General features: G+C 42.1%; 1 protein-coding gene across 2 annotated transcripts in view; it reads left to right on the top strand.

Moving 5' to 3' along the window:
- The first annotated feature begins 1,448 nt into the window (after positions 1 to 1,448).
- Positions 1,449 to 12,410, top strand: part of TFDP2 (transcription factor Dp-2) — a 116,182-nt gene continuing 105,220 nt past the window's right edge. The window contains exon 1 of one of the 2 annotated variants that reach the window (XM_089683520.1): positions 1,449 to 1,544. In XM_089683520.1, coding sequence (XP_089539646.1) covers positions 1,449 to 1,544 — 96 coding nt within the window. The remainder of the gene's footprint in view (positions 1,545 to 12,410) is intronic. The other variant, XM_089683519.1, reaches the window with a different exon arrangement.

Here is a 12,410-nt window from a genome sequence, read left to right as displayed (position 1 = left end):
GAACAAGCGGATGACAGCTCTGTGTCAGTTCCACTGCTGCAGAGCAGACACACAGCTACTCACTCCCCTCAATGGATGGTCGGATGAAAATGGACTGGCTGCCAGTTTTCATCCGATCCGACAGACAGAAGTGGAATTGGATCCTCATCCATCCCTTTTTGGCGGATCGGATTGGATATCATTGGCAGTAAATGGATGCATGTCCATTCACAACCGTCACTCCATAGAGGAGAATGGAGGTTCCGATCTGGTCCACCTGTCCGTTTTTCAGGCAGACCCGATCGAAACCTCTATTCTCTTCTATGGAGCGGTGGGTGTAAACGGACGTGTTGATTTAAACCTGCCGGCATCCGATCGGATCCACTTTCGTGTGAAAGAGCCCTAAGGTGTGCATGTGTAGCTCAGCTTACGTGGAGTAGAAGGCGCACGTTGCGTGTCTTTTCTGCAATAACAGCCTGTCTGCTTGCAGTCTATTAGAAGAAGACTGGGCAGCACAGTGGCTGAATGGTTAGCACTTCCGCCTGGTAGTGCTAGTTTCACTGGTTAAAATCCAAACCACGGCACCTCCTGCCTGAGAGCTTGCATGTTCTCTCCGTGCCAGCATGGGTTTCCTCCCACACTCCAAAGACATGCTGGTAGGTTAATTGGATCCTGTCTAAATTGGCCCTAGTATGTGTATGTATGAATGTGAGTTAGGGACCTTAGATTGTGTGCTGCTTGAGGGTTAGGGACTGATGTGAATGTACAATATATATATGTAAAGTGCTGTGTAAATTGATAGTGCTATACAGGGGCAGACTGCCCATCTGGAAACTCAGCACTGCCTGAGGGCCCAGGGTCAGTAGGGGGCCCCATGAGATGCCCCTGGTACCTTTCACATGCTTTTTTAGGTATGGATTGAGTATGAGGACACAGGGGCCCCATGATCCCCTATTGCCCGGGGGCCCCATGAGTTGTCAGTCCGCCCCTGGTGCTATATAAGTACCTGAAATAAATAAGACTTTCATTCAGCTTTACCATTGAATTCGCCATCCACTGTACACAGTTTGCAAAGCTTTGCAGACTTCGATGCAAAGAAAAAAGTTACAAAATAATACACATTTTTTATTACTCAATATATATATATATATGAATATATTAATCCATATATTTATTATGGGTTTTTTTTCCAACAGAAAGTGTAATTGGCCTTTCCACATGGCTATGCCCCCACACAGGCCGGCAGCAATGCTGTGCTGTCCATGGCTAGAAGCACAATGCTGTGGGAATTGATGAGGCAACAGGCAGATGAGTGTCCTCCTGGTCCGGAGTCCTCCTGTGCCGGGGTCAGGCCGCCGCTCTCTCTCCTCAGCAGCCTCCTCGCTCACTATTGTAGTGTGAGGAATGTTTAGCAGCTGCCAGCCCTGAGCGGTGACTGCTGGCTGGATGAGCTCTGCGCTCGGCTGCTCATGCCTGCCTCATTTTCAAGTTTTCAGGGTATGGTAACAAAGAGTGGCTCCAGTAGTGAGCTGTGCTTAGTGAGCCCAGTCGTGTCCTGTCCCCAGGTAAGTGCCTGCACCGGGGTCACCCCCTGCATTTGTCTCTCACCCCCTCCAGGTTCTGTGCATTCTCAGGCTCTGATCCAGACACAATGCACTCATTTCCTGCAGCATGCTCTACAGTAGGGGGAGGGTCATTGAATACTGCTTTATTTCTCAAACGTTTCAGCAGCAGAGCAGTTTTGGGTTGATGGGTCTGCACTGGGGGGTGGGGGACACTGCTGGGATGAGTGGGATTTTTGCTGGATTTCTGGCTGACACATTGCACTCATCATGGGGTTGATTGCTGTGAATGGCATGTAGAAGTTCTGCAAACAGTCCCATGGGGATGGAGCAGGCTTGGATTGCACTGAGCAGGGGGAGATCAGCATGCATTGCAGTTTGGGGAAAGTTGGGGAAGCCTGATGATGATGATGGTGGTGGTTGTGTATGGAGGGGATGTGTGCAGGCTGCGCTCTTATTGTTCAGCATGGCCTGGGTCCCATGTGTCCCATTGACTCTTTATAATGAATGGCAGCCTGTTGGTAGGTGATCAGAGCGGAGGATTCATAGTTATGGAAAATCTCCCCTTCCCCACCCTTGGTTACTTTCATTTTTCCCTAAAGACTCCTCTGTATCTACTCTGGTGTGATCTGTGTGTGTGTGATAGAAGGACCAGGATGGGATCAGCCTCCTGAAGTTCCTGCCAATCCAGAACACTGATTTGTTGGTCACATTATTTGTAACATTGTTTGTTTGTTTGTTTTTTTTTCTTATTAGAACTTGCATAGTAAGGGGGTATTTAAAGTTTAACCCTATCCATGCCAAGGGATGAGTGCAGACAGCTGCCTGGCAGGGAAGAGGTTAAGTGGGGGCTAGGGTCCCCATTTGTTCCATGTAGCCTGCTTCCTGGGTCAGACTGTCTCTGGGGACCACATGCTGCTCAGTGGGACAGTCACTGTGAAAAGAGCCAAGTGTCAGCTGTATGCTAATGAAGGGGACAGCATTGTCTGGGCCTGGAGAGGAGGGGACATTCCACTGGTCTTCAGACCTACTTCTAGTACTGCTGCCTGCACAGTGGGGGGGAGGCACTGCCTGCTACTTGACCATTATTTATGGTGGTGGGGGGGAATGGGGCTCAGGACATCTCTACAATGTATGCATGGTGCATACTTACATATATCTAGATTACTGTCTCTATAGATCAATATCTCAGTCTATGTAATATATATCTGAAGGACAGTGGGACCCTGTGATGCATTAGGCCCTAGTGTGCATGTGTCTGCATTACACACGTCAAATACATATCACCATATGTAAAGGTTGGTGCACTGTATACATGACAGATATATAATATAAGATGATGAGTCTGCTTGTATATATATCACATACACATGGCATATATACTATGTATATCACACTATATGTTGGTGCACTGTATACTTTACAGATATATACTCTGATGTATTAGACTTGAATCTGTATGTGTATACATTGCACACACTTAGGCTGGCCATACATTATACAGTTTTCTGTCACATTTCTGCCCAATTTCCTTTTAAATTGATCTTCAACTATGTAGTGCAAGGGTCTGCCTAATTGGATACAATTGAAAGTTTTGTTTAGGTTTGACCTCATATTATATGGCTTTTGATAAATCTAAAGCAAAATTCTCAAGAAAATTGTATAATGTATGGCCAACCTAAGCCCTGTTTCACACTGATGTGATGCAGAATTTGCACTGGTTTGTATGCGATTTTCCCGCACCGCATCATAATTGCACCCCGTTCCTACGAACTACTGCAGGTGTGAATTTTAAGTTAACGACACCCTGAAATCAGTTTGTAAAACGCAGTGCGATGTGCAGCATTGGATTGTATGGGTGTGAACTCCCATGTGATCTGATTCTGGTGCATACTATAACTATAGTCCCTTCGCACACAACCCTGGAAGTATGGCTAATCAATAGAAGGTGCTGTAGCGACTACCAGCTGGGACTGGAAACATCCCAGGCAAATGTACATATTTGACAGCACACCACGGATCTCGATATGATCCAAAAAAGGTTTTTATTTCAAAAAGTTCACATCACAAAGAAAAGTGTAACGTTTCAGAGCCACGCAGGACCCCTTCGTCAGGCATGTGCGGACTAAAAAGGGGTCCTGCACTTTTTTGCCGTTGATGCGGTGCGATTTGAGCCATACAAAATGTATGACTCAAATTGCACCACACAGAAATTGCATGTGAATTGAACAGGAATGTGGTGCGGTTCCTGTGCGAATCGCATGCAATGTAACGCACCGCATCACTGTGAACCAGGGCTTACTACATATATCCCTATGTATAAATTGGTGCACTGTGAAAATAATACATATCTATATATGTATACATACAAACACACTGTGATGCATTAGGCCTGGGTGTGTATGTGTATACAACACACACACACACCTATATTTATACATTTGGTGGTGGTGAAGGACAACGACGTATATTCTGATGTTTAGAATCCAAATTGAATGTATCAGTATCATGGAAAATGGCGATATGTATAAAAAATGCAGAAAAGTGATGTGCTGCAATCCATATAAAAAAGGAATTTTTATTCTACTTTTGGTATAATACATAAAAGTTTCAGGATTTTTTTCAAATGTTTTTTTAAATAGGGAACACTAAGGATCCATTTATAATGTTGGGTTTTATAAAGCATTGCAACATACAAAGTTCTCCTGCATATGGGCATCTAGGGCCATACAATGCAGAATTCAGGTGCATTTTACTGCCCGGGAAATACAGGTGCTGCGGATGGCTGCCCATAGAAATCAGTGACTGTACAATGTTTTACGCCAGTACTTACGTAAACACGTGCATGCCTATGGACGCATGACCCTGGAAACAAACTGTCTATGACCAAGGGTGTGCTTGAGTACAGTGCAAATACCATATACACCCCTACTTGCGCATGTATCCGTATATAATGGCATACAGCCATTGATTTCTGTGAACGAATGTGTCTCCAAGTAGGCAAATATGCTTGATTTTATGTTGTATGGCCTCAGGCTCCCATGCGTATGAGGCTTAGAGTGCACCTGTGCACCTTTCCCCATACAAAGTAGTGTTTTGTGTTAGGAAGCCCGTAGAAGTCAGTGGCAATGCATGAAATGTGTTGATGATTTGCATTGAATATTTACAAGCTTTGATCAGTGGCTCTATCCACTTCAGATCCTAAAGTGAAAAACACATTGAAAATGCGTATCAACGCACAAGCAAGCACATGTTAATGCATGAGAGCGGCCTTGCCTAATTCCACAAAGAAACGCACCTACACATAATCGCATAGATCTAAATGGGCCGTAAGCTCTTGGTAGCTTTTCTTTTTCATTTTGGATAGAGTAGGGGATGACTAAAACCCTGGTTATGTTTCTTTTTGCCACCTGTGTCCCATTGGCAATGTTTCCCTTCACTTCCTGTCTTGTAGATAAAACAGGAAATGAGAGAAAATCTTTCTGAAAACAGGGAATTGTCCTTTTGGACAGGTGTCACCATAACAAGTGTCCCCATTGGAAGATTTCCCCTCTGATTCTGGTGATGACTTAAAATATTGGATTTCACTGGGACCGTAACAGCAATAAAGACCTAAATAATTTATAAGTGAAAAAAACAACGATCATGTGAATATTATCAGTGTCCATATACACAATTCAGTGTTCAGTATGTATTTGTTGATCCACCACCCTCCAAGAGTGTTCTTGATAGCAGACAGCCAAATAAGTAACAAGAATACCACCACCGTCTCCCAGTGAATTGCAAACTCACCGGAACTATCGGCTGCCACTACAGCAGCATAAACACCTGTAAACCTCAGCTAGTCTCAGATGCAGCTTGTCACGGCAATCGGTGTAAAAAGAACATCCTCTCTAGTGCAGGCTCTAGCAAAATAAAGCTCACCAAGAGCAAAAAGCGCTTTCCATAGTGTAGTATTTAATATAAAAACCAAATGTGTACAAATAGGTAAACACAAATATGCCAGCTTACATATGTGGCCGCTGCCGACCCTAGGGAGGAGTTACAGTGCTGACGTCAAGCCGCTGCATGATCCCGGGTAGGCAGCGGCCACATTTTATTTTATTGGATCAATAAAGACCTGACAGGGGTTCTAACCAATCCTTAATCTATCCACAACTAATCAAAGCATCCTGGCTTTGATAAAAATGAATACCTGATTAGTTAATAGAGGTATCTGTACAGCAAGACCATTTTCCAATTGTTGGAGAATTTTGGTAAAATTTTCTGATAGTTTGATCTTTAACCCCTGAACTAGAACAATACACACTGACAACAAAGCATTGGTCTTTAAAACTGAGCTGCCACATAGATGCATATATGACAATGAGCTGCCACTGAGATGTATACATAACACTGTCAGTACAATACAATCGACAGCTATTGTTTGCGCTGGAGTGCACTCCTTTGGTGCCTCAGTACACTGACCCTGCTGTTACTAACCGCTCCCGGTCAAGTTTCTGTTTCTAAGCCGGTGGGGCAAGCTCCGGTCTTGTGGCCACTTTGACAGCCAATCAGTGATCACATGTAATGCCTCTGGTGTAAGAAACTAGTACAGTGAAAGCTCAAAAGGGTTAATCAGGAGCTTTTGAAATGTATTTGCTTTTCAGCTAAAGAAAAAAAAAAATCTGAATTAAAAAGCTCACAGAATACTGAATGATTTGTGTCAAAGTAGCAGATAACACATTCACACCCTTGTAATGGAAGCAGCTAGCAGGCAGCCTAGGTACCTGACACACTGCTAAATGTTGTTACATCCTATGGATTGACATATACATATATATCATATATGGTGTGTGAATGCTGTGTACTGGGAAGACAAAAGCTATGACCTTTTGAATAAAGATCACATGTCTTTATTTATGGGAAACCTGTCAGCACAATAAATATGTGGCTACAGCCTAGGTGTCATGCAGGTCTCTTGGTTTCAGTTGACCCTGAATAAGTGCATTGCCAGAGCAGTCAGTTACTCATTTGCATACTTGCTTTAGTCCAGTGGCTTAAAGCTGACATTTATTCTGCCTACATTTTACCTTCCCTGGTTTCCTCCCATCTGCATGTAAATTACATTTTTAAATAAAACCATTACATTTTCAATCAATACCTTATTTTAGATCCAGTGATGTCATCACTGGGTCTCTGTGCTTCTTTATGCAATAGAGGCAGAGCATGGCATGAGGGGCCAGCGGAGTTCTATACATAGCTTCCTAAAAACATCACAGCACACTGCCTCAGTACTTCTCCCAAAGTGCTCTCTGTTGCAAGCAGTGGGCTGGCTGTTAGGGGGAGTTCTGGAAATCCCAAAAAAATTCTTTGATGAGTGGGTGTCAGTGTGAAGGAGTGAGTGTTTCTAGGCAGACTGTGTGTGCATGCAAACTCTCCTAGGTAACACCCACGGTTGTTGCTACGTCGTGATGTTTCAAAGAACTGAAATCCAATGAATGAAAGGTAGGTCAGGATAGAAAGGCTGTGGAGGAAAGCGCTAGATGATGCTGGATGCTCTCTGGACAGGAAATGAGACAGGCTCTATCTGACTTTCTACAAAAAGAGAGAACAGGAAGGCTCAAACACCTTGTGCATTACCAGCAATTTATTCATATAAAATCCAAAAAGTTCCAAATGGATACGCACAAAGATAGAAGAGGAAGTGCATTAAAACACAAATTGCCACAGTGAGCTCAGCTCTGAAGAAGGGGGTACCCCCCGAAACGTGTCAGATACCAGCTTGGCAGAGTTTCATGGTCGCACATGGTATCCACACTGTGGCAGATTGTGTTTTAATGCACTTCCTCTTCTATCTTTGTGAGTATCCATTTAGCACTTTTTGGACTTTATATGAATAAATCACTGGTAATGCACTAGATGTTTATGCCTTCCTATTCTCTCTTTTTGTAGTTGCTACAGGATCTCCCTATCCAAGGAGGGCAGCACCAGCTAGGCATTTCTGGTGGAATCCACAGTCATGTATTCTGAGTGTTGGGAGCAATTGTTTTATGTCATGTCAGAGTACACCTGACTATCTGCACCTTCTAATGCACACCTATGAGAAGCTTGGAGTTTGCAGTAAAATCAGAGTAAGCAATTTCAGTAGAAGAGAGGAGCCTGTACATCTGCAAGATGGAAGGGAAGGCTGGAGTTCAGAGGTAAACAGTGAATGGATATATCTGTGAACAAAAAAAAATGGATGGAAGCTAGCCTCAAACATCTTGGTCATTTGTCTTACGCCCAAAGGGGCTTGGCCAGGGTCATGGAGGAACCCAAAGTCCTGAGATTGGGTGAGCACATTGTGCATTAGCACGTTGTAGAAGGTTTGTTTGCTGTTGGGATCAGCCTGAATAATGTATAAATAGTCACAACACCATAGAGCAAGGTGTGAATGCCTGCAGGCACCTTGTACACATAACCATCTGAAAAGTTCTTTTATTCTGCTGTGTACATGAAAGGCTGTCTGAATGAAGGTAAGATTGATTTACATAGTAGGGCTCTCTGTTATCTGGACTACAATGTCCTATAGAGAACAATGAGATGTATGGAACCTCCTCTGATTACAGATGTATAACTGGGCAGTCTGAAGTTACAGATGCAGTCTGATTACAGATGTATAACTGGGCAGTCTGAAGAAATCACAGTGGTGCTATCAGCTTATTTCCTTAGACAAGCCTGCAGTCGGCCTTCCTGGAGGACCTGGAGCCCTGGCCTGCATGCATGCTCTACATCAGACACATGGTAACTGCTGTCCTGCCAAGCCTTACCACTTGTAGTAAAGCTCCACCTAGAGGATGATTGTGTAGACTGACAACCTTGGCAGAAACTACCTAATCAAGGTTAGGATTTCCTTCAAAAAATATTCCTTCTTGGAATGTTCTTTCGATTTTCTAAGACACATTGATGGTCTTTTTCAGCCGCAGTGATTGAAAATGTTTCTGGTTTCGTATCTGAACAAACAAAATTCTGGTAATGTGGTCCTCCGTGGGGAAAAATTGTTCAAATTGTGATGCACATATGGTAGGAAACGTTTTATCTGGAATTAGAACATTTGTGGTTGTGAGGATTCATTCTTTTAAGTGATTATGCATGGTATAGGGATGTATCAAAGAACAATATAGGGATTGCTGTATAGATTTGTGTGTGTGTGTGTATGTATATACAGTTAGGTCCATATATATATGGACACAGGCACAATTTTCATTCTTGTGGCTCTGTATGCCACCAGAATAAACTAAAACGAAACAATCCAAATGAATTTGAAGTGCAGACTTTCAGCTTTAATTCAAGGGGTTGAAAATAAACATCAATTACACATTTTAGGAACTGCAGCTATTTTTATACACAGTCCCTACATTTTCAGGGGCTCAAATGTAATTGGACAAATGAATATAATCATAAAATGTTCATTTTTAATATTTTGTTAAGAATCCTTTACTGGAAATGACTGCCTGAAGTCTGGAACCCATGGACATTACCAAAGACTGGGTTTCCTCCTTTTGGATGCTTTGCCAGACTCTAACTGCAGATGTCTTCAGTTGTTATTTGTTTGTGGGTCTTACTGCCTTTAGTTTTGCCTTCAGCAAGTGAAATGCATGCTCTATTGGGTTGAGATCAGGTGACTGACTCGGCCATTGCAGAATATTCCACTTGTTTTCCTTCAAAAGCTCCTGGGTTGCAGTGTGTTTTGGATCTTTATCCATCTGTACTGTGAAGCGCTGTCCAATCAACTTTGCTGCATTTGACTGAATCTGGGCTGACAGTATATCTCTAAACACTGCAGAATTCATCCGGCAGCTTCTGTCTTCTGTCACATCATCAATAAACACCAATGACCCAGTGCCACTGGAAGCCATGCATGCCCATACTATCACACTGCCTCCACCATGTTTTACAGTTGACGTTGTGTGCTGTGGATCATGAGCTGTTCCACGCTTTCTCCACACTTTTTTTTTCTTCCCGTCATTCTGGTACAGATTAATCTTAGTTTAATCCACCCAAAGAATGCTTTTCCAGAACTGGTCTGGCTTTTTTAGATGTTTTTTTGGCAAAGTCTAAACTGGGTTTTCTATTCTTCTGGCTTATGAATGGTTTGCACCTTGTGGTGAACCCTCTGTATTTGCTCTCCTGAAGTCTTTTCTTGATAGTAGACTTTGACAATGATACGCCCACCTCCTGCAGAGTGTCCTTCACTTGTCTGGATGTTGTGAATGGCTTTACCATAGAGAGGATCCTGTGATCATCCACCACTGTTGTCTTCCATGTAAGTCCATGCCTTTTTATGTTGCTGAGCTCACCAGTGCATTTTTCTTTCCTCAGAATGTACCAAACTATTGATTTGGCTTCTCCTAATGTTGCTGCTATCTCTCTGATGGATTTGTTTTGTTTTTGAAGCCTTACTATGGTCTGTTTCACTTGCATTTACAGCTCCTCTGAACGCATGATGTAGGTTTACAGCAATAGATCCAAATGCAAATACCACACTTAGAATCAACTCCAGACCTTTTACCTGCTTAATTGATGGAAAAAAATGAAGGAGTAGCCCACAGCTGGCCATGAAACAGCTTTTGATTCAATTGTCCATTACTTTTGGTCCCTTGAAAAAGGGGAATGGCTACTCTGAAGAGCTGTAATTCCTAAATCCGTCCTCCAATTTGGATGTACATACCCTCAAATTAAACCTGAGAGTGTGCACTTTCAGCTCATATCCATTATAGAACTATAGCTTAAATATGTTTTGGTAAATACCTGAAAAAACTAAAATTGTGCCTGTGTCCAAATATATACGTGTGTGTGTGTGTGTGTGTGTCTATATAAGTACCTGTAATAATAACAATTCTCTGACTGGCATGTGTGCCAAGTCAGCAACCTCTTGCGTTCACTAAGCAGTAGGGCAACTGCTTGGCACAGAAGCTAGCAGTGATCACTGTAGTAGTGGTGCCTACTGCACTGATTTCCAGCTTACACAGGGATCAGCCAGGTATGGTACATGCATACTTTATAGTACATTGGTCCAAGCTGGACCAATATATTTATGTAAAAAAAAACAACTTTTAATATTCAGCTTTTAATAAATGTAACTTCACATTAATATTTTGTTGATGTTATAAGGAATAAAAGAAACCTACTTAATACATCTGGGAAGCCATTCAATTCTTGACAAAATTCTTAGGAGCTTTTGGACAATACTAGTTGACTCGATGATGGCAGCATTGAATTCTCTCATTAATGATTTTCAGAATTTCATATGAACAATTGAAAGAAAATCTGTGTATGGCCATTTTTTATGAGCTCTAAAACTGTGAATGGTAGGTCAGGGTTGATCTGCTGGTTACTGGGATAGATACGATGCACAATAGCTTTTTCAAACCTTCTGGCATCCACCAAGGCAAGAGTAGACAATATTCAGCACGCCAGCTATGGTGAAACTACAAATCACATCATATTTCTGGCTCTGGGGGTCATTCCTGTGGATGTCAGGCTCTTGCATTGCCTCTTAGGACTTGTACTTCCATAACAGCCATAGGTTGCCTTCCCCTGCACAAAGGTAATCGAAGGTTGCTGACTGCATCCGCACCTGTTTTCTCTTGTTCTGGAGGTTCAGGTACACATTAACTCTCCTAGACATTAAGCTCTGCTGCCAGCAGAAAAACTCCAAATGCAGCAAAAATGTGTGGGAACGCAGTACCGCGTTTAGCACTTGGATGTTTATTCATTTGATTTGCCAGAGTATTTTCCATTGCCAAGACTAAAAACCCAAGTGCTAAATGCTTGGTCTCTCCCTGAGAGTCCAGGGAGTGAGTACAACACTGGAGTGAGAGTCCAGAGTGAACTCTACAAAGGCTTGTTATTACTCTGAGAGGGTAATTGTATGCATTTCAGCTATAGAAGTGTTCACGGAGAGTGCACTATTTATTTATTTATTTTATTTATTATTTTCCTTTTGTTTTGTTTTTTATGTTTATTTATTTATTTGTTTGAGTGTACACTGATTGATTGTTCACATTTATTTATTTATGGTGTACACGGAGTGATTTCACGATTCACGTGTTGCTCACGATTTGAATCTTGTTTCAATTTTTGCACATATTTGTGTTAAGTATATACTTATTGTTTGGTAAAGTATATACCAGCTGTTATTGAAGGTAATGCACCATGTAGTTTTTTGCATTTGTTTGAGGTACACACTTTATCTGGATTTATGTGGAGGTGCAAGTTGGGCACGGAAGAGTAATTTTTGTGGACATTATTTTGAATTACAAACTTTGACTGACGCAAAAAAAGGTTTTTTTATTTAATTTAATTCACTTTCAGGGGTGAAAGTGTGACTTTTTTGGATTTTTGCAGGACTTTGTTGGATTTACACAGTTTGAAGTGTATTATAATTAATATATTGTTTATTTGTGGATACCGAATTTATATAATAATATAGCGGTTAGATGCATTTACATGCGTTTCTGCCACGTTTGGCGGGTTTTGGCAGAACAATCACGTTCAGGAGAGGAACACTAAATGTTTAACTGCCCCTAAACTCTGCTGCTCCTAAACTCTGGTAAAAGCCTAAGTGTACATGGACACATAGGCTTTTATTGAGTTAACTTAAGGGGCTTTGGCAAGAAAACGCCAAAGGCGCCTAAACTCCCATTTAGGAGCAGCAGTGTTCATAAGGCCTAATGAATACCTGGGTTTGGCCCTTCACTGAAGTAACCTAAGAAGGGAAAACCCAAATACACAATGTGTTACTGAAATTTATGAAGGGGAATTCCTGATTCACCATGTTTTAGAAAACAAACAAATGTGCCTTGTTGGCATTCCAGCCATTTTTTGTTTTAGGCAGAGTGAGGT

Source organism: Staurois parvus, unplaced genomic scaffold (assembly GCF_062004578.1).
Source record: "Staurois parvus isolate SC_StPar_1 unplaced genomic scaffold, SC_StPar_1.0 ptg000312l, whole genome shotgun sequence".
Classification (NCBI taxonomy): domain Eukaryota; kingdom Metazoa; phylum Chordata; class Amphibia; order Anura; family Ranidae; genus Staurois; species Staurois parvus.
Note: the sequence above shows the minus strand (reverse complement) of the source record. Positions and strands in the feature narration are given on the sequence as shown.